At 48.3% G+C, this 24,903-nt stretch overlaps 1 protein-coding gene across 1 annotated transcript; it reads right to left on the reverse strand.

The window, feature by feature from the left end:
- Positions 1-692: 692 nt before the first annotated feature.
- On the reverse strand, positions 693-2,456 carry LOC128979078 (C-factor-like). Its single transcript, XM_054397170.1, has 6 exons — positions 2,310-2,456; positions 2,008-2,059; positions 1,609-1,796; positions 1,292-1,450; positions 1,034-1,153; positions 693-806 (listed from the first exon to the last, which is right to left on the reverse strand). Exons 1-6 carry the CDS (start codon positions 2,454-2,456, stop codon positions 693-695), a joined length of 780 nt encoding a protein of 259 aa, XP_054253145.1.
- Between the last annotated feature and the right edge of the window lie 22,447 nt (positions 2,457-24,903).

Consider the following 24,903-nt stretch of genomic DNA (forward strand, 5'->3'; position numbering starts at 1 on the left):
GCACTGCCAGATGAGGAGAGTCTTAGAACCCTGGGGGTATTTAGTCTGGAGAGGAGAAGGCTGAGAGGGATCTGATCAATGTCTGTCAATATCTGAGGGCTGTGGGTCAGGAAGGAAGGGTCAGGGACAGCCTCTGCTCACTTATGCCCTGGGATAGCACAAGGGGTGATGGATGGAAACTACAGCACAAGAAGTTCCACTTGAACATGAGGAAGAACTTTTTGACCATAAGGGTCACAGAGATCTGCAGCAGACTGCCCAGAGAGATTGTGGAGTCTTCCTCTCTGGAGACTTTCAGCCCCTGTCTGGATGTGTTCTTGTGCAACCTGCGCTGGATTCTGCTCAGGCAGGGGACTTGGACTCCAGAGGTCCCTTCCAACCCCAACATCCTGTGAGCCTATGATGGGGACAGAGAAGGTCCTGTGCTGTGCTGGGAAGGGTCAGCAGGACCAGGCCCCACCACTGTGGCTCTCCCTCTAAGGTAGGGCAGTGGCGGTATGGCCAGCTCCGAAGGCTGCTTCCCTGTGCCCATGGCTGTGGGGGCTCTGGAGGCACACAAGGGCAGGGCAGGGCAGGGCAGGGCAAGGCAGGGCAGGGCAGAGAGGCTGTTGCTTGCAGGCAGAGGTTTATTGAGATGTTGGCCCAGGGAGCAGCAGCACAGAGCCCTGCTGCCAGCAGGCTGGGCTGGCATCTCACCAGGGCACCACCTTCCCTTCCCAGTCCAGGAAGGTGCCAGTGTCCTTCTCGGAGAGGGAGGAGATCACCTTCAGCATCCCTCGCACGCTGGTGTCCACTGTCACGGGGGGCTGTGGGGCAGAGAGTCATGGGTAGCTTGTGCCCAGGCCTGGCTGAGGGCTGCCCTGGTGCAGTGGTGGCCAAGGGAAGGAGCCCCTTGGGCTGAGGGGAAAGCACCAGGCCTGGGTATGGGGCCCAGCGGGAGCTCAGGGGATTGGGGCACCAGGAAGCCAGGGGCAAGCAGGGCAGCAGCACTGAGGGTAGCAGCACTGAGGGCACTGCCATGGTGGGGCCGTACCTTTCGCCCACCAGCGCTTCCCATGTCAGTTTGAACCCATCCAGGGTGCAGAGCAATGCAGAGGACGCTGTGCTCCTGATACCCAAGGGATTGGCACTTGGTCAGCATGTTGAGAGCAGCCTGTGGGGACAGAAGACAGGCTGCTGGGGGCAGGGAAAGGCTGGCTGCTGGGGTCAGGGGAAGGCTGGCTGCTGGGGGCCATTGTCCAGTTGCCAGGGCAGGGAAAGCAATTCTGTGCTCATCATGGCCTGGGGGTACCTTGCTGCAGCAGTAGGAAAGAATCTGCATTCGATCCCAATCCAAGGAATAAGCAATGGAGCCAGCAGTGCTGGAGATGTTGATGATGGCTTCCTTGCTGCAGCTCAGTGCTGAGCCTGGGCTCCCCTGGGCAGCCTTCTTCAGCAAGGGCAGGAACGCCTTGGGGGAGAGAAGAGGAGATGGAGGCACAAATGATCCCCACAGGCTCTTGAGCTCCAGCTGCTGCTCCACAAGCTTCCCAGTGAGCAGAGGCAGGACCCTCTCTCACTTGTACTTTATGCTCCACTGGGACAGCCCAGCTCAGGTGAGGCTCTCACCTGGCCCATCAGCATGGGCCCAATGGTGTTGGTGGTGTAAACCTGCATCATGTTCTCCAGGGTTCCTTCCTCAAGTTCAGTGTTCCTGACAATCCCAGCATTGTTGATGAGCAGGGTCAGCCCTGAGCCCCCCAGGTGCTTCTCGACTGTGGCTGCGGCTGCCTTGATGCTGGCAGGGTTGGAGACGTCTGCAGAGCCAACACAAGACAGGTCAGAGCCCACAGCCCCCTGGTGCCATGGGGTCCTCCGTGTCTCCTTGGGGATGTTCCCTTGGGGCTGGTCAGGGGCAGAAGGGATGGCAGTGCCTGGTGTCTGCAGGCACCTGCCCATAGGCAAGGCTCCATCTTGGGCACTGGACAGAGGAACCAGGGTGAGGGACCCCCACTGTGGGGCACCTACCGAGAGGGAGGATGACCAGGTTGGGGTGCTTGGAGGCCAGGTTCTGTAGCTCCTGCAGAGAGGGAACTGTGTGGGCAGAGAGAGGCAGCAGGGGCTGTGCAGAGGCTCCCTCCCATGTGCCACTGTCCCCTCCACACAGCCCCTGGCCAGCTGGTCCCGCAGCCAGCCCAGCACAGTGCCCTGTGCCGTGGGTGCCCGGCTGCACCCCTAGCCCTTTGCAAGCCCCCTCCCTGCTGCAGCTGCTGCCCTGTCCTGCAGCTGCTGTCCCCAGCCCTGCCCAGTGCGTCCCAGCCCAGCCTCACCTGCGCTCGCTGCCCCTTGGGCTCTCGGCACCCCGCAAAGACCACCTTGGGTGGGGTTGGCATCCCCAGGAAGTGCTGGACGAGCCCCAGGCCGATGCCCCGGTTGGCACCGGTCACCAGCACGGAGTGGACACAAAGTTCTCCCATGCTGCTGGTGCTGCCTCTGCTCCAGCTGCTGCTGTGTGCTCAGCTCCCTGATGCTTCTTTATAGCATGGCCATGGCCAGCCCATCCACGCAGGACTTGCACTCACTTGACTCCTGGCACCACCTCCCCAGCTCTTTGGACTCCTGGCTGGGTGCCAGTCCACCTTGTTAAAGGGCAAAGCTCCCTTGGCTTTCTCTGCCACATCCACAGCACAGGTGCTGCTGGCACAGTGCTGCCTCTTCCATGCTGCCTGGGACACGGTGACAAGGTGCATGGCTGCAGAGCTCCAAGACAGCTGGACACTAGTGGTGTTCCCCAGGGCTCCTTGCTGGGCCAGATCTCTTTAGCAACAAGTTCTCCATGGGTCAGCAATGTGCCCTTGTGGCCAAGAAGGCCAAAGGAATCTTGGAACGCATTAAGAGGAATGTGTCCAGCAGATCGAGTGAGGTTTACCTCCCACTCCTGTCTGCTCTGGTGAGACCTCACGTGGAATATTACATCCAGTTCTGGGCTCGCCAGTTGAAGAGGTACAGGGATCTACTGGAGAGAGTCCAACAGAGAGCTACTAGGATGATTAAGGGACTGGAGCATGGGCCCTATGAGGAGAGGGTGAGAGCCTATGAGGAGAAGAGAAGACTGAGAGGGAATTTAATAAATCCCCTCCTCAACATGAGGAGGAACTTCTTGACTGTGAGGGTCACAGAGCACTGGAACAGGCTGCCCAGAGAGGTTATGGAGTCTCCTTCTCCGGAGACTTTCATCTGGATGTGTTGCTGTTTTGGATTCTATTGTCCTGCTCTGGCAGGGGGAGTTGGACTTGATGATCTTTGAAGGTCCCTTCCAACCCTTAACATCCTATGGTCCTATATAAAAATATATACAAAACTAGACACAGCTGGCAAAGGATTCTCTGGATGCAAGATGCGTTCCCTTTAGATGCAGTGTTTTAGGAGTCTGGGACATCATGGAACAGGCCCAACCACGTGGCTAATAGCAACAGCAGCAGCAGCAGTATGTCAGAGAGGCGACAATAGGAGAAGAGAGCAAGGCAGGAAATGGCTTCCCTTTAAAAAGGATCATGGATGGGAAGTGGGAGTGGAATAGACTTTGACCCAGGGACCCCTTCACCTGGGAGGGGGCCCAGTCTCTCTGCAACCTGGGTCAGGTTTCTTTGTCCACCTGGGGCTGGGTTCTTTTCAGCCCATCCACCTCCTGTACTGGGCTTAACCTAGCACAACCAGGTGCATCGCTGAAAGCTCCAAGACAGCTGGTCTGGGCAGGGGCATTGAAGACACTCAGGAATTTTGCAGGTGACATCAAATTGGGTGGCAATGTAGAGTGGCAGAGGGACCTGTCCAGGCTGGATCCATGGCTGAGTTCAAGGGGATGAGATTCAACATGGGCAAGTGCTGGGTCCTGCACTTGTGTCACAGCAATCCCATGAATGGTCCAGGCTTGGGGCAGAGTGGCTGGAAAGTGCCCAGCAGAAAAGGACCTGGAGGTGTTGGGTGACAGCAGCTGAAGATGATCCAGGATGTGCCCAGATGGCCAAGAAGGGCACCAGCAGCCTGGACTGGATCAGCAATGGTGTGGCCAGCAGGAGCAGGGCAGGGATTTTCCCCCAGTATCGGGCATTGGTGAGGACACAGCTCCAGTACTGGGTTCAGTTTTGGGCTCCTCACTCCCAGAAGGACACTGAGGAGCTGGAGCAGGTCCAGAGAAGGGCAACAAAGGTGGGGAAAGGTCTGGAGAACAGGGCTGGGGATGAGCAGCTGAGAGAGCTGGGGGTGTTTAGAGCGGAGAAGAGAAGGCTGAGGGGAGACCTCATTGCTCTCTACAGCTCCCTGAAAGGAGATTGGAGCCAGGTGGGGTTGGTCTCTTCTTCCATGTAGTAAGTGGCAGGATGAGAGGAACTATCCTCAGGTTGTTCCAGGGAAGGTTTAGGTTGGACATGAGGTAAAATGTCTTCCTTTTGAGGGTCGTCAAGACCTGGAGCAGGCTGCCCAGGTGGAGTCTCCATCCCTGGGGGGGTTTCAGAGCGGTGGAGATGTGGTGTTGAGGGTCACGGGTTAATGGTGCCCTGGCAGTGCTGGATTCACTGTGGGACTTGAGCACCTCAAAGGTCTTTTCTACCCAAAACCATTCTGTGAATCCATGACTGTCCTGGGCTAAGCCCAGCCCTGGGGTGTGGGCTGGAAACCTAACTCAGGGTGGGTGAGGAAACCAGGCCCCTCTCAAAGGGCTGGGCTAGAAACCCAGGAGGGGTAGGCTAGAAACCTAACCCCAGGTGGGCAGGGAGACCTGGGTCAAAGTTTATTCCCCTCCTACTTCCTGTCCACAATGCTATTTAAGAGAGTCAACTTCTTGCCTGTGGAAGTTTTAGATGACACCTTTAAAATTTTTCACAGATCTTGAATATTAAAAATGTAAATAAATCACTATTGGGTGTAAAAAGGAAAATAATGATTATTATAAACAATCCCAATGGAGGGATATTTTCCATAAAATTTGGTTCCCAAAACAATCTCTCTCACTTCTCACTTTGGCTTGGGAGTTACTAACTTGCTTCTGCTTGATCTTGGCTGCATCGCTTTTATTTTGGCTAAGTTTAATCTATCTCTGCTTCTTTCTCTCTTCCTTGTGTACAGGAGGGCCAGGGGGAGGCAGGGAGGGAGAAGCCATTACAGCTTCTTCCCTGGTCTTTTGGCCAGGGGGTCCTTGTGCTGTTTGCTAATTGTAAATCCCTGTAAATATTGTAAATCCTGGATATTTGTACATATTCATTGCATTGTAGATTGTAGTTTGGCTTGTAAATACAGCTCCATTTGCTTCCACCTGAGCTGGTCTGGTGAAGTTAATGGTGGGGGGAATTTTCAACCCACCACATTACAAAATTAATTGGCACCCAACGTGGGGCAGTTGCTTGATTGATTAATTCATGCTCAGATTAAGTAAATAAAATGAAGCTGTTTTGGAATTTGTGGCATTTGGTGTACTCTGTCTTAACTATGGTGCTGAATAAATGGTGTGTTTCTGCAATGACTGATAAAATAGGGAGATATATAGCATATAAGCTATATATATATAAGCTTTGGTTTAAATACAAGTTAAAGAGGTTTGGTGATTACTGCCTTGGATTTATTGGTTTGGGAGGATAGAATAATGCAACTGTGACTGTCCCTTCTGAGATTTTTGAGTTTACTGTTCCTGTATCTGAGAGTTATCTCAGTGATTGGAATCTTAAAAAAAAATGCATTTTAACTTGCAAAGTCTATGCAAGTCTATTCTTGTTCTTCTACCCTGTTCCTCTTCTCCTGCCTAATTGCTTTTTCTCCCTACCAGGAAAAGGGAGAGGGAAAAGGGAAGGCAACCTAAATTCTGTTTCCTCTCAGTTTTTTGCTCTGGTAAACCTGAAACTGCTGCAATGACAAAGGAATCTTGTGAGTGGCCTTTGGTCCTACCTTTGTGAAGCCCTGAGAGCCGAGGATGCAAAGAAGGCAGAGTTGCTGAATAACTTCTTTGCTCCTAAGACCAGCCCCTGTCAACTCCAGACCCTGGATGAAGGAAAGAAAGCCTGAAGGAGGGAAGGATCTCTACTAGTCAATGAAGTGTGTGTTAGGGATCAGTTACCCAAATGGAGTATACACAGGTCCATGAGCCCTGAGGAGATGCACCCAAGAGTGCTGAGGGAACTGCCTGATGTTGTTGCTCTACAACTCTCCATCATTTTGTCAAAATCATGGCAGACAGGAGAGGTGCTGAGGACTGGAGGGAAGCCAGTGTCACTCCAGGCTTCAAAAAGGGGCTGGAGTCTACCTTGACCTTAGCAAGACTTTTGACACTGCCTCCCATAACATCTTGTGAGGAAGCTCAGGAACTGTGGGACAGAAGGAACAGGCAGGATCAGGAACTGGTGATGCAATAAAGTGCAAAGTGCGGTGGTCAATATTGCCAAGTCCAGCTGGAGAGCTGTGACTATTGGAGTCCCCCAGGGATCGGTGCTGGATCTGGTCCTGTTCAATATCTTTATCAGTGACATTCATGAGGGGACAGACAGATAGGCACAGTGTCTGCTCAGCTGTGGGAACCCAGGGATTAGCTAAGGGGATGTTTAGCTGGCCTTCATATCTGTGTGGGGACCCTGAAGTGTGATAATAGCTGTTGTATCCCAAACCATGTGAGAAAGGATGGGAGTAAAAAACAAAGTGCTGCATCCTTGGAGCAGATGTGAAAGGCAACTGGGGAGATAAGCACCTGTTAAAATAAAAATAAAAGAATGGCCTTAATGGGGGGGAGGTGAGGGAACTGGACCAGGAGGAGCTAAATCCCCTTTAAGAAATCAGGCAGGTAACAAAGGAGATGTTGTATTTGTAAGTTCAAAGTTGTGGAATGCTGTCTAAAAAAGGCAGCTGTCTGTGGCTGCCCTGACCTTGTAGATAAGGAAGCAGAGATGGTTCTGGGTAGTAAAAGAATGTTTGCTTGTTCTTGTATCTTTGCCCATATGTTACATCAGCCATTTTTGGGATATGTAAATACCCTCAGATGCGTTAATAAAGTGCCTTCAACTTCTTCAATCAATACACTGGAGTCTGTGTCTAAATCTGCTGTGTCAAATGGCTTCTGAATAAGGGACCTGATGTTTGAACCCTGAGGGACCTCAAGGCAAAAATCCTGAAAGGAAGGATGCAGTGGCAGAGCACAGCCACTGAAACAGAAGTGTTGAAAGGAAATGCAAAAACGTGCATGTTATAATCATCTTCTAGTTGGACGAAAGGCAAGTGTCTGTGAACTATGAGGAATCAATGCAAGAACAAAAATATTTTGAGTACTTCTAACAATATTGTTAAAGACCAGGGGAAAACAGTTGATACAGATGTTTTGTAATGAACACTTCTGTGGATCTCACAACATGATCCCTCAGTAACTGCCGAGACTATATATGATTAAAAATCCCGGGATCAAATAGGCTTAAGCTATGGGATAGCACTACGCATGACCATAGGGTGGCCACGGGATTGCTGAGTGCCTGGTGATTTGTCGGTGATTTGTCTTTGACATGCTTAAAAGCCATTCTAAGTTAGGTGAAAATGGTTCTGAAGATCTTGATAAGGAAAGGATGCATAAACCTTCTGCCCCAGCCCCCTGCCCTAAACCTTCTGCCCCCTCTGCTCCTCCACTGTCTCCAGCATGACCTGCACCATCAGGAAAGCCACAGAAACCACAAACCACCTGAGTGTTTACAGCATGCGCTAACACTAATCCTGATGAGGAGCCATTTGATTCTGCATCTACCCAGCCAATGGGCATGATAAATGGGCAAATGTTTGTAGAAGGGCAAGGGCAGGAGGAGACATGGAAATGTTGGGAGCATTCCCAGTGATATGTCAGATGAAGGAGAAGACCCTAGATGGGAAGGGCTTTCCTATTTACTTATAAAGAACTTAAGAACCACAGTGACAAACCATGGCTTGGGTGCCCCATGTACGATCAATTTGTGACAACCAGTGTTCTGTGTCAGCCCATAGTGACTGATATGCAGTATTCTTTCTTCTTGGTGAAATGGAGGGAGTTAGCTCAATTCCAAGCAACAAGGAATTTAAATTGAGGGGGCTGACACCCCCCTCCATAATATAGATCTGAATGCCTTAATGGGGGAAGGACCATTCGTGCTTCCCACTCAGCAGGCAGCACTCCCTGCTGAGGGATTGAATCGAGTTAAGCACATAGCTCTCCGAGTGTTGCCGTCTGTTCCAGAAGCAATGTGGTGGGTTGAAATTACCCCCAACATAAAATTGCCAGACCAGCTTAGTTGAAAGCAAATGCAGCTATATTTACAAGCAAAACTACAATGTAGAAAATGAAATGCAATTAATATGTACCAAATCTACAATATTTACATATACTTACAATTCACAACACAAGAACCCCCCTGGACAAAACCAAGGGATTACCAACAGCTACCCTCTCCCAGCTCCCTTCCCCCACCCCATACAAGGGAGAAAGAAAGAGGAGAAAAGCAGAGAGTAGTTTGTTAGTACTTAGCCACAACAAGAATGCATCCAAGGTCAGCAACAGCCAAGCAAAAGCCATCTAGTGTCTGCCAGAGTGAGGAAGCAAAAAGAGAGCTAGTTTACACAACTAATTTTATGTTGGTTTTCAGATCAATGTGATCATTTAGACCTTATAGTTATTTTCCCTTATTTGATGTGATCATTTACACCTTATAATTATTGGAGGGGCAGATGTTGCTGTAATTGCCATATCACAGTGGCCAACAGCATGGCCTTTGGTTAATGCATGTGCTATGCTCGCAGAAATAGGGGGAGAAACTATCCCAAAGCAAAGAGTTAATAACAGTCATCCTCCCAGAACAAAAGGTGGCTACAATCAATCCATTTGTGTTGAAAAGCCCTGTAACAGTGAGGAAGACACGTTATAAGTCAATGGGGAGTACAAATGCATATGGATGGTCAGTGAAAGTTATTGCTCAGCAACATGTCCCACCATTATGCTGGAAATGGGGGTCGATGGGTCGATTGATGGCCCCTTCCCCGAGAAAAATTGTTACATCTACATCGGCTGTTGGACGAGCAGCTGCAAGCAGGACATATAGAACCCTCCACCAGTCCCTGGAATTCTCTAGTTTTTGTGGTCCAGGAGAAAAGTGTTAAATGGAGGTTTCTTCATGACCCAGCAAAAATTAATGAGGTCCTGGAGGATAGGAGAGCTCTGCAACCTGGACTGCCATTGCCAACTATGATCCCTCAGTCATGGTGGCTTACTGTTATCAAAGATTGCTTTTTTATCATAGCACTTCCCCCACAAGACGCATCTCATTTTGCTTTTTCTGTTCCATCTATCAATGCTGTGGAGCCGCACCGCAGGTTTCACTGGACTGTGCTGCCTCAGGGCATGAAAAATACCCCATCAATTTGTCAGCAATAGGTGTCAATTATATTATCCCCAATTTGTAAAGAAAACAGGTGTTTTGATTCATCACTACATGGATGACATTTTACTTTCTTCACCCACTGAGGCTGAAGTGGAACTGGCACAACAGGTTGTCATGGTTGCTAAAGCAGTGGGTCTATAAAGAGCAGAAATAAAAATCCAGAACCAGACCTATGGTTGTATCTGGGATGGAGAATTACTGAGAGCCAGATCCAACCACAACAATAAACCCTGGGAATGACCATTAATACTTTAAAAGACCTTCTGAAAATTTTGGGCACTCTTAATTGGGTCAGATCCTTGTTAGGAATATCTACAGAAGAACTGCATCCCCTGTTTAATCTTTTAGAAGGAAACTCAGGTTTAAATTCTCCTAGAAAACTGACAAATGAAGCAAAAGAAGCTTTACAAAGAACAATCTTAAAAATGACTGCACAGAAAGCCTATAGGAGAAGAAAAGATTTTCCCATGAGCCTTTTTGTTTTTTATTCTGAATTCCAACCCTATGGGTTATTAACCCAATGGCTAACAGAGGAAAGAGATCCTCCGATCCCTCTCAAACAGATATTTTTACCCCACAAATTTGGAAAAACAGTGATCACTCCAATAGAAATGGTCACTTTAGTGGTCCAAAAAGGCAGGATGAGATTTAGGGGTTTAGATGGAACAGAACCTGGTGTTGTTTATTTACCCATAGACTTGAAGCAGTTGGATTTTCTTTTTCAACATTCCTTGACTTTTCAGTGTGCCTTTGTAAACTTTACACGATGGATTAGTGTACATTTTCCTGGACACAAATCGTTGCAGTCATTTAAAGCTTTGTATTTTTTGCCTGTTTCTAAACTAAGTCTTGTTCCCCTTAGTAAAGCATTCACTGTTTTCATGGATGGTTCAGGGTGAACTGGAGGAGCTGTGGTGGTATGGAGAGATATCTCAGGGGAATGGAAAAGTGACATTACTGTCACGAAAGGATCACCACAGATAGTTGAACTAACAGCAGTAGTTAAGGCATTTCAATGATGGTCTGAGCCCATCATCACAGATTCAGCATATGTGGCAGGTCTCATCCTTGCTCGGTGGGAGTAAGCCTATCTGAAGGAAACTTCCAATTCTCATTTGTTTGCATTATTGTTGATATAAAATGTTATTGGTAGAAATGAGCAGCAGAGCTCTCTGGACACACCTTTTATTGGCTGTGCTGATGCACTATCCATCCAGGGATTATTTACCCTGGAAGCCACAGAGATGGACTACAATAGATGAAGGAATCAAGCATTTGAGAGAGTTTGCTGTGAGAGAAATAATTTATGGAGGTCTTGGTAGGCTGAATCCTCATGAAATTCCTGTGGAACAGGTCTTGCCAAGAAACACATTAAATGTGCTCCTCCGAATCATGCTGGTATTTTAGCAAGCAGAATTGTGGCAAGAAACTATAGCAGAGCGCCTCCTACTGTTGGCCATTTCACTGACCAAATGAGGCAATTGGAGGATAGTCTCATGTCTGTTTCTTTGATCTCAGCCATTGAAAGTCTGACTGGGAAGATTGAGGGTTGCATGAAAGAGCTGATAGAGGAATTTAAAACCTCCTTATCCAAATTGGTGAAGGGAGATGAGATCACTCCTTCCTCTTCTAAATGGATGCAAGTTTCAGCTGTCAGGAGCAGACATCCTCCTAGAAGCCCAGTTCAAACTAGGCCAATCCAAAATAGGTGGGGCATCAAATATGTGGGAGTCTTTGGATAACCCTGTGTGACCAAGTTGGTGAAAACATATCTAAGTGGGATGGTCAGCCTACTTCTGTTCTTTTCAAGAGAGTGCAGGAGCTGCAGAATGGCAGAGCCAGAGGTAACAATATCAGAAGTGTAGCTGCCACTACCTCAGTTTCCCAGGACAACCCTAATTGCTCCCACAGTGGTTTGGTCATTAACACTAAGCAGTGTGTCAACTGTACATGTAAATGCAATCCCCATAATTACTGGGGCCCTGCCTCCTGCCAGGGTGAGGAGAGAGAGAATGGAGATAACAGAGTCTATTGGGATGTATTCACTCAGCAGCTTAGCACTTCAAAATTTCAGATGTACAGGGCCTTGGTTGACACAGGAGCTTACTGCACCATAATACCATCAAATTATTAAGGGACAGAGGCTGTAACTATTTTAGGAATCACAGGTGGGTCTCAAGAGTTGACTAAGTTGCAGGTTGATGTAAGTTTAACTGGAAAAGAGTGGAAGAAACATACTATTGTAACAGGACCAGACAAACCTTGTATTTTGGGAACTGACTTTCTAAGAGAAGGGCATTTCAAAGACCCTAAGGGTTACAAATGGGTTTTTGGAATAGCAATGGTAGAAATTGATGGAGGACAACTGAAGTTGTCTATCAGGCCTGAACTCTCAGATGAATCTGCAGTTGTGGGACAACATGAGATAGAGGATGTAAAGCTGCCGGTTGCTTCTCAAACTGTGCATCACAGACAATACAGAACTAACCTTGACTCTTTGGTGCCCATTCATAACTTGATTCGTCAATTGGAAGGTCAGAAGGTCATCAGCAAAACTCATTCACCTTTCAACAGTCCAATCTGGCCTGTGAGAAAGCAAAATGGAGAATGGCGTCTGACTTGTGCTGACTCATGTTGACTTCTGTGCCATGAATGAAGTAACTCCACCCATGAATGCGGCTGTACTGCACATGTTGGAACTCCAGTATGAGCAGGAATCCAAGGAGGCCAAATCATTATATCAACATTGACATTGCTAATGCTTTCTTCTCTATTCCCATAGCAGAGGAATGCAGGCCTCAGTTTGCCTTCACCTGGAGAGGGGTACAGTACACATTTAATCGTTTACTCCAAGGGTGGAAACACAGTTCAACAATTTGTCATGCAGTGATCCATGATGCTTTGGAGAAAGGTGGAGCTCCAGAACACATTCAGTTCATCAATGACATCATCATGTGGGGTAAAACCGATGAAGAAATCTTGGAGAAAGGTAACAAAATCATTGACATTCTCTTGCAAGCTGGTTTGGCCATTAAGCGAGACAAGGTGAAAGGACTTGCCAGAGAAATCCAGTTTCTGGGAGTGTGGTCATAGGATAGTAGCTGTCACATTCCACTGGATGTGATAAAATCTCCACCATGGCAAATCCCATGAATAGGAAGGACCTTCTATCTTGGGTGCAGTAGGATTTTGGAGACTGCACATTCCTGGATACAGTCAGATTGGCAAACCTCTTTATGATGTGACTCAAAAGAGAAACAATTTCCAGTAGGGTCTTTCACCATGGCTTAGTCCATGCCAAGGGTTTTTGGCCTGTTTGAACCGGTCTGGACATTAAGAAGATTCTGTATATGGCTGCAAGTGAGAATGGCCCAACCTGGTGCTTATGGCAGAGAGCTCCAGGTGAGACACTTGGACATCCACTTGGTTTCTGGAGTCATGGCTACAAAGGTTCAGAAGCAAATTATACGCCAACAGAGAAAGAGATACAAGCTGCCTGTGAAGGAGTAAAAGCTGCTTCTGAAGTAACTGGATTTGAGTCACAAATTCTTTTAGCTCCCAGATGGCCAGTTTTGAATTGGATGTTCAAAGGTAAAGGTTCTTCACCACATGATGAGACAGATGCCACATGGTCTAAGTGGATAGCTCTGGTAATACAGAGAGCTGGACTAGGAAATCTTGAAAGACCTGGTCTGGTGGAAGTGATCCCAAATTGGCCAGAAGGCAATGACTGCACACAACCTCCACAGGAGAGAGTAACTCATGGTGAGAAAGCTCCTCCCTACAGTGATCTGTCTGATGATGGAAAGAGATATGCTTTGTTCACAGATGGTTCCTGTCGTCTTGTTGGAAACAAACGGAGATGGAAGTCTGCAGTGTGGAGTCCAACATGCAGAGTTGTAGAGGCAAAAGATGGAAAAGGTGAGTCCAGCCAGTTTGCAGGGGTAAAAGCTGTCCAGCTAGCTCTTAACGTAGCTGAACATGGCCAAAACTTTCTCTCTACACCGACTTATAGATAGTAGCCAATACTCTGTGGGGATGGCTAAAAGACTGTGGATGGCAGGGGAAAGGAAAGCCTATTTGGGCTGCTGATCTGTAGCAAGACATTGCTGCTTGCATTGAGAGAATCCCAGTGAAAGTGAGACACTCATCTACCTAAGAGTAAAGGTAGTGAGGAACAGCAACACAACCATCAGGCAGATTTAGGTGCAAAAGTTTCTCAAGTAGATATGAACCGTGTGTGGCAATGCACCCAAAACCCCTCCCTCCCCCACGGAGTTGGGAAGGTGGGTGAAGTGGGAAGAGGGGTAAGGAGGAGGGCACCTGCCCCCTTTCAACGCTGTGTCAGCTGACACCTGGGCTCCTTCCCCCCAAGTCACATGTCAGGGCAGAGCCCCAGGCCAGCACAATGCAGAAACTGATGCTGGACAGTTTCTTGCACTTTTTTTTGGCATGAGGAGTATGATCTGTGGCATTTGTGACACAAGACATTTGGACCATAAGCTGATATAAAATGGGTTTGCTAGAGAGCACTGGAGGCTCTTCCCGGGATTTTCTCCCCACAGCACGTGTGGACAACACTCTGCAATCCAGAATGATTCCTTGAGACATTAGAAGGACTACCCACAACTGGAACCAGAGTTGTGAGTATATTTGGAACCTGCCTGAGTCTCCGGGGAATACCTTCTTTTGTTAGTAGGGGCAATATACTGCTCTTGGTTTCTAACATTTTCCAAATACTGATCTTCAACCATTTGTACCCATTCCTGTACTCTGGAGATATTGTGCAACCAAGCAATGAACCTCTAAATAATATTTTGTAAATTTGTATATAAGCTATGCATGTGGGGGAATTCAAAATTATTAAAAATAATTTACATTTTTGTTAACTTCCCACCCACACCCCTTTATTTGTAACACTGTGATGTAAATCGTGACTGGAAACTCTTTCTAGCCCAGTGGGCTCACAATTCATCAGGTCATCAAGACAGAGACGCAACCTACCGATGGGCTCGTGACAGATCCATTGACATTTCCATGGATGCTATCACACAAGTCATCCATGACTGTGACATTTGTGCTGCTATTAAGCAGGCAAAGCGGATCAAGCTCTTGTGGTACGGTGACCGATGGTCCAAGTACAAGTATGGTGAAGCCTGGCAGATTGACTACATCACTCTACCTCGTTCTCCATCTGGTAAGCAGTATGTGCTGACTATGGTAGAGGCAAGCACTGGATGGCTGGAAACTTATCCAGTTCCTCATGCAACTGCACGTAACACCATTCTTGGTCTGGAGAGACAAATCCTGTGGAGACACAGAACTCCAGAGAGGATTGAGCCAGACAACAGAGCTCATTTCAAGAACAATCTCATAAAACACTGGGCCAAAGAGCAGGGCATCAAGTGGTTATATCACATTCCCTACTATGCACCAGCTGCAGGAAAAATTGAATATTACAATGGTTTGCTGAAAACCACTCTCAAAGCCATGGGGGATGGAACTTTGAAAAACATCTAGCACAAGGAACCTGGTTGGTAAATAGTAGAGGTTTAGTAAATTGAGCTGGACCTGCACAATCAGATTTGTTACAAAAGGTAGAAGGTGATAAAGTTCCTGTTATTTGAGAAAAGAATCTGTTAGGGAAAAATTGTTTGGGTGTTTTCTCCATCAGGAGAGGCTAAGACTGTCCGAGAAGTGGTTTCTGCTGAAGGTCCTGGTCACACTTGTTGGTTAATGCAAGAGAATGGTGAAATTCAGTGTGTTCCACAAAGAAATCTAACTTTAGCTGAGAGAGTTTGAATTCAGAGTGTATAGTACAAGCTGTTAGGAGTTTCTGTTTCAGGTACAACATCATGCCCAAAGAAGAAGAATCCATGAGGAATCTACAGTACACAAGCATGAACCTGAGTCACCTAATTCACATCAGTCACCTGGGAGGCCCTGTTGCTTTTCTTCATCTCATCTGCAAGGAGAGAAAACTGTTTTCTTATTCCCTGTTGTGTCAGTGTGAGTTGAAATTCCCCCCCCACCAACAATAACCAGGCTAGCTCAGTCTGGAAGCAAATGAAGGCTGTATTTACAAGCAGAGTCTAAAATCTACGATGAAATGCAATGAATATGTACAAATATACAAAATTCACAACACTTACAAATATATACAATCAACAGAAAAGCACAACCGATCTCCCTTTGCTTCCCCCCAAGGGGACCCTCCCAAAGGGGCCTCTCTCTCTCCCAGGAGCTTCCCCCCAGACCCCCCTGGACAGAGAAGCAGAGTTAGTTAAGCAGAAAGTTGTTAACTTAGCTGCCAAGGTCAGTGTGTTATCTTCAGCCAGAAGAGAAGAAGAAACAGCAGCCAGACAGCCCAGCAACTGCCCCCACTGCCGAACACAGAATGTGCAGAGTGCCTACTTTGTTTTGAGTAATAGTTCTTAAACATTTCTATCTATCCAATGGAAGTGTTTAGAACAATCAGTATTTTGCTTTCTTACACCCAATAGTGACTTATTTACATTCTTTCACTTTCTCTGTTCTGAACTTTGCAAGGAAAAATTAAAAAGACAGTTTCAAACCATCACACCTGTTCTTTGAACTTTGGAATTACCTACATGTGAGATAGCCAGAAAGGAGGGTGAGCTGAAAAAGTAAACTTTACTACTCATTATTTAGATATGGTTTTAAATTAGATGGAATTATGTAGAAGGGGTGGATTATTACAGTTTGAAGTGGGAACTTTAGCCTAGTCCCTGACTGAAAAGACAGAAAATAAATCACTGTTGAATACAAAAGGAAAATAACGGTAAGGTCTGTAGAATTAATTGGATTGCTAATGGGATATAGAGCAGAGGCAGAAACAGTTCTTGCTCTCTTTTCTTCTCCTGTCACTTCTGCTCGCAAATTCTCTCTCTCTTCCTTGGCCTTTCCAGGGGAATCTCTGTTTTGACTACTGTGTGAGGTAACAGGAAGAAGGGAGGGAGGATGGGAGGAGGTGAGCAGTCCCCCTGGAGGCATCCAGGGGCGTTTGAGGAGTTTCTGTGTTGTTTATAATTTGTAAATATATTGTACATCTAGTGTATAGTTTCTACATATACATTGCATTTCATATTTCTGGATTTTATTTTGCTTATATAGAGAGCTTCATTGGCTTCCCTCCCAAACTGACCTGGTCTGACAATTTTATTTTGGGGACTCATTCTCCAAATTAGTCAGGGGCTAATTTCAACCCACCACAGCAGCACAGGGCTTTCTCTGTCCCATCACAGACTCCGTCCCCCTCACAGATGTTAGAGTTTGGAAGGGACCTCTGAAGATCTTCCAGTCCAACTTCCCCCTGTCAGAGCAGGACCATAGAATCCAGTGCAGGTGGCACAGGAACACATCCAGACAGGGTTGAGACTCATTGAGGTGGAACTTCCTGTGCTGTATTTTACATGCATTGCCCCTTGTCCTATCACAGGGGCAGAGGCTGTTCCTGTCCCTCCTTTCCTGACACCCATCCCTCAGAGATTTATAGGCATCAATCGGATCCCCTCTCAGCCTTCTCCTCTCCAGAGCTCTCGGCCTTTCCTCATTAGGCAGTGCTTCAGTCCCATCATCATCCGTTTAGATTGCCATCGGACTTTCTCCAGCAGATCCCTGTCCCTCTGGAACTGGGGAGTCCAGAACCAGAAAGCACCTGCCTAGGTTCTCAGGCTTCTTCTGGGCTCCACAAAGCAATGTACCCAGAGAGTGGCAGGGCCACAACTGCAACGTGACAATGCTCCCAAAGGGCCTGTGTGGAAAACCCAGGTGGACCCACAGCAAGGGAGGAGAGCAAACTGTCAAGAACCAGCTCACCTGGGAAATTGTTCAGACTGGCCAGGGATATGTCCAGGAGTGCTGAGGCTGCTGAAGTGAGATGAAGGAGGACTGGCTGCCAGTGCCAAGATCAGACCTGACACTGGGTCCTGTTTAGAGCTCAGTCCCAGGTGTTTTTTTTAACTTGAGACTCCTTTAATAACCTTGTGAACTGCTCTGGCATTCCCAAGATAATGAATATCTGGTACCAGTCCACTGGTGGGGGATCAGAGCTTTCAGAATGGCTCTGTGAATTCGTTGCCCCTTGGCTACTGGAACAGCTGGGGCAATTGAGGTGTCATCTGTGGACCCTCTCTGCGCAGCATCAGTTCCTTTCCAAGCCAGGTGTGATGGTTTGAAACTGTCTTTTTAATTTTTCCTTGCAAAGTTCAGAACAGAGAAAGTGAAAGAATGTAAATAAGTCACTATTGGGTGTAAGAAAGCAAAATACTGATTGTTCTAAACACTTCCATTGGATAGATAGAAATGTTTAAGAACTATTACCCAAAACAAAGTGGGCACTCTGCACATTCTGCGTTCGGCAGTGGGGGCAGTTGCTGGGCTGTCTGGCTGCTGTTTTCTTCTTCTTCTCTTCTGGCCGAAGATAACACGTACTGACCTTGGCAGCTAAGTTAACAACTTTCTGCTCTAACTAACTGTGCTTCTCTGTCCAGGGGGGTCTGGGGGGGAAGCTCCTGGGAGAGAGAGAGGCCCCTTTGGGAGGGTCCCCTTGGGGGGAAGCAAAGGGAGATCAGTTGTGCTTTTCTGTTGATTGTATATATTTGTAAATGTCGTGAATTTTGTATATTTGTACATATTCATTGCATTTCATTGTAGATTTTAGACTCTGCTTGTAAATACAGCTTTTCATTTGCTTCCAGACTGAGCTAGCCTGGTTGTTGTTGGTGGGGGGGGGGGAATTTCAGCTCACACCGACACACCAGGGCACGGTTCGGTGGTCAGACAGATCTGAGTGCAAAGCACTTCCTGTGTCTCGCCACACAGTGCCATCATTTGGTGACTGCTTCGCACCTCAAAATGGCATCTCTCCCCAGGACTGGGTTTTGTGGACGCATTTTCAAACTTACAGTTCGCAGCCTTTTCCTGGGAGCTCATTCTCAGGCAGCAGACATGATTATAATCTTTTCCTGGTTCCTCTGCGCTGCAGCGCGGTGTAGCCTCTTTTCTCGCTGCTGGCACAGCTTGGCTCTCTCATGGTTAATGGCGGACGGGCTCTGGGATCAGCTCGCAGCTTGGATCAGTATTAGATTTCAGGAACGCTTTTCTTTTAAGATCGTGGTGATTCTGTAGACTAAATTCGTGTGGTGCCGGGCTGGATCCATACGCTGACTCGGAGAAGTTGTCATTAAGGAGCGGCTTATTCCTTGGTATGCAGCGGTTGAGCTCTGCGTGGGCTGCATTATTACAGCATGCACTCTGCTAGATTCGCTCGCATTCTCTGTGAGTTTCTGCGAGATGCGTTCCAGGTTTTTGCAATTTTTCTTTGCCCAATCTAATTCCAAGACTGTTGGTGCATATCCCAATTTTTGTAAAATATTTCTCATGACACAATCCTGCCTGACTACGACAATTGTTGTGGTTGAGAGGAGGAATATTATTTAATTATCCTCACAACAATAAATGATACACAATATGGCAAACAGGTATTAATAAAAATAGTAACCCTTTAAATATGAAATGTGCCAAAACTCATTAAAAGGATCGTTGTATGGTTGGAAGATATATTTACAATGGAATTATGCAGTCTTAGGGCAAAATACAAACTGTTCTATGCAAATTAGGAGGCAACAACTTGCAAAGAGAAAGTCCCCGAGAGCAGGTAGCACTTGATTACAGCAAGGCTCGGTAAGAACCATTAGACCCAAAGGGCAATGAATTAGTTACTCACAGCTGGTTTTACCCACATAGGGATGCTGATGCTGCTGCTGTGTTAGCTTTGGGGTGTTGTAAGGCGCAACACGGCAGATTGCTGGCAAGAAGAGTTCGCTACGTGGTCCCAGGCTGATCTGGCTACAGCGGATGGCAGGCAGTTAACGACGCTCTTCACGACGGGCGCTTGCTCGGTCTCTGGGTAAATTGAGGCACGGCAGGATTCTGGTGGCAAGGGGAAGCAGGCCAGGCGACTTCAGCTTCTGGGCTTGTGGCTTCTCCGGCTTGCATGTGTATGGCTCATGGCTATATCCCGGACTCTGGACCAGGCACTCGAGGCAGGGCAGGGCAACTCGAGGCAGCTTCTACAAGGCGGGTCCAAGTAGGCTTGAAGCAAGGTGAGACTTCAGCAGGCTTGAGCAAGGCAAGGCAAGGCAAGGCAAGGCAAGGGTGACTACCAAGTCACTTATATATATACAAATTGCCAGAGATCGGTTGGTCCAGTGGGGCACTGAAGCTAACGTGCATCTGTCCAATAGCAAAGTGTTCTGCCAGGCTACAACCATAAAAGGCAGAAGCAATGACCTTGTATCTGGGGGAGCAGTGGTCAGCTTATGTGCTCTCACCCCAGATAAACATCTTATTTACCAAACTGGCAGGAGTGCTGTCCCATTGTTCTTTTTCCCGCATTGCCCTGTTTTCTGCAGGAAGCAGGGTAGAGAAAGGGACGCTGTTTAGACATCTTAAGGCCTGTCTGGATTTGTACTGAGCCATGTCATGGCCTTGCCGGGACACCAGGACCCACTCTGCTCTGGACACTATGTCTCACCCACCCCAGGGACCCACACTTGGCACATTTGCTGTGATTGTTTTCAGCAGGCATGGAGGGTTCAGAAGCCCTTTCCAAAAAGGAAATGTTCAGCCTCAAGGTCCCCAGTAGCTCCTTGCTCTCAGACTTCTCCAACTCCAGCAGGTTTCAGACAAGAGAAGCCAAAGCAGCAGGTCGGATGTGTCCAAAACGATGCTTTGGCAGCTAAAAACCTCAGGGAATGCTGCAGGAGAGAGGCAGGTTGGTGGCTTCTTGTGAGGGGATCTACCCTACCATCATGGAGCAGAAGAGCTGCTGGCACTGGCTGTGGTCCACCTGCAGTTATCTGTGGTCTTCCCCACCAGGCCCCATGATCCTGCATTCCCTCTAGGCACAGCAAATGATGGGAAAACCCATCTCAGTGCTTTGTGATGACCAACAGATGGTTCTCATCCCCTGCTTTGCCCAGCTGCTGGCCTCAACTGCCTTGCACCATCCCACTGTGAGACCAGCCTCACCCCGCCCAGCATCTGGGCCAGGAGGAGTGCTGTGGCTTCTGGAGTGGCACCAGCCTGATGGAAGGTCACTCTGCCCTCAGTCTCCTGTGGCCATGGACTTCAGCAGCAGCACCCTGCAGATGCTGCCCTTACCCTAGCACAGCTGGCCAAGGCTTAGAGATGGTTGAGAGCAATGCTCAGGGACCACCCTGGCGGGAAACTGGCTGCAGTCCAGCCCTGCAAAGAGTCCTCTGACCTTATCATTGCCCAAGCCCAGCAAGTTGTGGGAGCAAAAGAGCAGGGCAAGAATAAGACACCTGAGCTAGCTTTGACCTTGCCAACTTGAGCACCAAGGGCAGCAGTGGCTGGACGTCCCCAGGCTGGTGGGATGGCACTGACACTGACCTTGCCCCATCAGGAGCGGCAGGTGGTGAAGATGCAGGTGTGTGGCATGGGGACCCCCAGCAGCTGCCTCACCAGCTCCGGCCCAATGCCGTGGTTGGAGCCGGTCAGCAGCACGCTCCATGCCTGCCATGCTGCCCCCAGGGCCCCAGTACAGGTGAGACTTGCTCAGCATCACCTCCCCGGGCTGCCCTGGGCAGGGGGCATTTCTAGGGGGTGCCCCAAACTTGTTTAGTCCTTTCCGTCTCACGTTCTGTGTGAGCTCACTGTCATGGTCCGACATTGTAGGGTGTTGCAGACCCCTGGAGTATCCAGCCGAGCTTCTCGGAGCTCTCTGAAAACCTCTCCCCCCAGCCTGGCACCACGTGACTGCTTGGAATAATCACACCGTGAGGAGGAGCGTTTGGATCAAGAACTGCCAACAACAACTTTAATGAAACAAACCCCTGGTTTAAATACCTTCCACTCTCAGTTATTTCTCACAGCACTTTCCCAGAGCCTCCTCAAATTCTTAACTTGCAGCTGCAGAGTTAGTTATCTTTGAGGACAAATGGGGATATTTCTCACCAACATCAAAGCTGTTAACAGCCCACCAGCAGCCTAGCTCACTCCATATTCTAACCACAGTCCAATGGTGATAATTTGGCAAGAGTTAAAGCCCCAGCTGGAACGCAAGGAGCTGGGTGTGGTTGAGCTTAACTCCTCACTGATGCCCGGTTGGACCTTTCCTGTGACTAACTTTGCACTCTTGGAAACAGAACTCAAACACACTCAAGTGCCTGAAAGAGTTTATTAGACAGACTGCAAACAGACACTGGCAGTGGTCGTGCGATGATGACACAAATGGGGGTGGGGAGTGGGGAGCCGCATGGGATGGCAGCCTTCTGCAGCAGCTTCTCTCTCGCTGTCAGGGCAGGCAGGCAGGAATGGTCAGGACGGCAGCTCAGGTACAGCAGGCAGTGGTGCCTCACAGCAGGCACACAGGTATGGCAGGTAGCAATCACCCCTTGCCCCAGCAGACAGCTCCCAAACAGCCCCCAGGAAGTCTTTTATAGTTCCATACCTCCCTGCCAACCAGCAGCCACCTGCCCTGATTGGTCAGCAGAGGGTGCACCTAAGGCCATCTCCAGGGGGGCCAAGTGCCAAGCTCCCGTATGCCAAACCATTATCCCTAATGACCTTCCCAACGATGCTGAGTCATATATATGTTTCAGGCCCTTACACCACCCTGTTGGGTCAACACTGGGGCTCACAACAAAAGGTAAAACAACTATAGAGAACAGGAACTATTACACAACATGAATCTCGTTATACAATATGCATAATCACACTGTGAGGGGCACATGTAAGTTGCACCTGATATGGTGAGACATTCTCATTAACTATTTTGAACTGCATTTTACTAATCTCAACTCCAATTAGGTGTATGAAACAAGCGATTAAACATGATACAAGTAACAGGAATGCCAATCCACAGAACAGGTAGAACTGAAGTAATTTCATCCAGGGTCCCCTACGTTTTCTCCTGCTGGCACTTGCATGTGGCCATCAGACTGAAAGGATGAGGTATTTAGTGGCCCCAAAGGATGTCCAGCCACATTACAGTCCCATCCTCCAAAGTCTCTTCTGCACCATTTGCATCTCCAAGCCCCAACCTGAGGTTGCCAAGTGCAATTGGTGCCTCCAGCTTCAGCAAAGATAGTATTATTGGTGGAGGATCAAACACAGGGAAATCCCTGTCCCATCCCAGAGCGATTATACCACCCCCACTGATATTTGATCTCAGTTCTTGAGATGTATTCCTCTTTACAGTAAACCCAAATACAATCACTTGTTCCCACACAGACACCATCAGGTTGGATTTGATTCAGGCAGTACTCTCCTTGAGCTGGGTAACAAATTGGCCAAGATGTGTCACCTTGCCAGAAGATGCCTTTATTATCGCCACTAGAATTGCTTGCTAAGCACTACGAGGCTACAGGGCCAGGTCACCAATCCCTTGGGTCCCCCACATACCCAATAATTACTGAGATTATAAACACTTGCTACTTGTTCTGCCAACTGCACAAAGAAATTCTTAGTGCCGCTTTCCTCATCTCCAAAAATTCCAAGGGGAATAACCATTTCCAGGGTGGCAGCCCATAGGGTACACCAAAACAACAGAATTGTCATTTTGTCAAAACTTACAAAGGTTACAAAATAGTTACAGAGGTATGGCAATTGCAATCACCACCAGGGTTCTCACGTTAAGTTCCCATGGAGGTCTCCCGTAAAATACAGTAAAGCAATGACCAACCCTGCTTGGGCTTGGTCCCTTTAGTTCAAACAAGGGAACAATCCAGCAAGCGCTAATTTTGTGCTCTTTTCCCCAGGCATCTTCAGACTTGCAGGTTCTGTGAGTAGGAGAGGAACAGTTCCAATGGTTGGCATTTCCACCAGCACCGGCTCTCCAGGAGAGAAATTCAGTTTCCCTGGAGCACATTCCCCTGGAGCACTGGGGGCTTTGAAACGCAAACTGGAGGCCAAAAGCATTCAGTGGGGAACAGTGATTGACTCCCCATCGATTGTTAACTTGGGTATGGCTTTCCTGAGGCGTTCTGCTCACTGCAGCTTCTGGGGCTTTAGGAACCGCTTCATAGAATCAAAGAATTGTCAGGGTTGGAAGGAACCTCAAGGATCAGCCAGTTCCAACCCTCCTGCCATGAGCAGGGATACCTCACCCTAGATCAGAGCCACATACAGCCTGGATTTAAAAGCCTCCAGGGACGAGGCTTCTACCACCTCTCTAGGCAACCTGTGCCAGTGTCTCACCACCCTCACGGGGAACAATTTTTTCTAACACCCAATCTGGATCTATCCATTTCTACTTTTGCTCCATTCCCCCCAGACCTATCACTATCTGACACCTTAAAAAGTCCCTCTCCAGCTTTCCTATAGTCTCCCCTCAGATACTGGAAGGCCACAAGAAGGTCTCCTGGGAGCCTTCTCTTCTCCATACTGCACAACCCCAACTCTCTCAGTTTGTCTCCACAGCAGAGCAACTCCAGACCTCTGCTCATCCTCGTGACCCTTCTCTGGACATGTTCCAACACATCCAGATCCTTCTTGTAACAGGGGCTCCAGAACTGGACGCAGTGCTCCGGGTGGGGGTCACCAGAGTGGAGTAGAGGGGAAGAATCACCTCCCTCAACCTACTGGCTACATTTCCTTTGATGCAACCCAGGATGTTTGGCTTTCTGAGCTGCAAGTGCACACTGGTGGCTCGTGTTGAGCTTCTCATTCCCCAGTACCCTCAAGGCCTTTCCTTCAGGGCTGCTCTCAAGCCAGTCCCTGCCTAGTCTATATTGGTGCCTGGGATTGCCCTGACTCAGCTGTAGGACCTTGCCCTTGGTCTTGTTGAACTTCATGAGGCTGGCTTGGGCTCACCTCTGCAGTCTATCCAAGTCCCCATGGATGGATCCCTTCCCTCCACTCTGTCAGCCACACCACATGGCTTGGTGCTGAGGGAGCCTCAGTGCCACTGTTCATGTCACCAACAAAGATGTTCTACAATACAGGAATAGAGGACTTCTGGGAGGAGGACTTGTGAGATTCTCTGCTCTCTGCATTTCCGGAATCTTGTTGCTATACAGCAACAGGGTTTGTGCCTTCATTCATCATCCAATGCCCCTGAATCAGAGGGAGACCAACAGAACTGTACCATTCACGAACACCTTCATAAATAGCCACCAGCTCAGCAGACTGGGACTACTTGGCCCAGCTTAAGCCATGGCACCTGCTCATGACTGGTCTGTCAGTCTGTATTTCAGCTCACCATGCGGGACCGGCTGAATTGGGACCACTCTGTTAGTCACAATTCTCACAGCAACACTATACTCAGCAAGTCTGCTGACGATAGCGGACTGGGAGCCTTGGCTGAGACACCTTAGCCTGTGTGGCCATTCAGAGACTTGGACAGACTGAGAGCTGGGCAGAGAGGAACCTAATGAGGCCCAACAAGGATAAGTGCAGAGTCCTGCACCTGGGAAAGAAGAATAAACTGCACCAGTACAGGCTGGGA

This window comes from Indicator indicator, chromosome 42 (assembly GCF_027791375.1).
Source record: "Indicator indicator isolate 239-I01 chromosome 42, UM_Iind_1.1, whole genome shotgun sequence".
In the NCBI taxonomy this organism is placed as follows: Eukaryota; Metazoa; Chordata; class Aves; order Piciformes; family Indicatoridae; genus Indicator; species Indicator indicator.

What these genes read in the sequence shown, in the direction of transcription:
- LOC128979078 (XM_054397170.1), bottom strand. Translation starts at nt 2,456, where the DNA reads ATGGGAGAACTTTGTGTCCACTCCGTGCTGGTGACCGGTGCCAACCGG. An exon ending in CCAAGGGGCAGCGAGCGCAG is followed by an intron (nt 2,060 to 2,309) that starts GTGAGGCTGGGC and finishes CCCTCTCTGCAG; the next exon opens with GAGCTACAGAACCTGGCCTC. An exon ending in CCTGGTCATCCTCCCTCTCG is followed by an intron (nt 1,797 to 2,007) that starts GTAGGTGCCCCA and finishes TTGGCTCTGCAG; the next exon opens with ACGTCTCCAACCCTGCCAGC.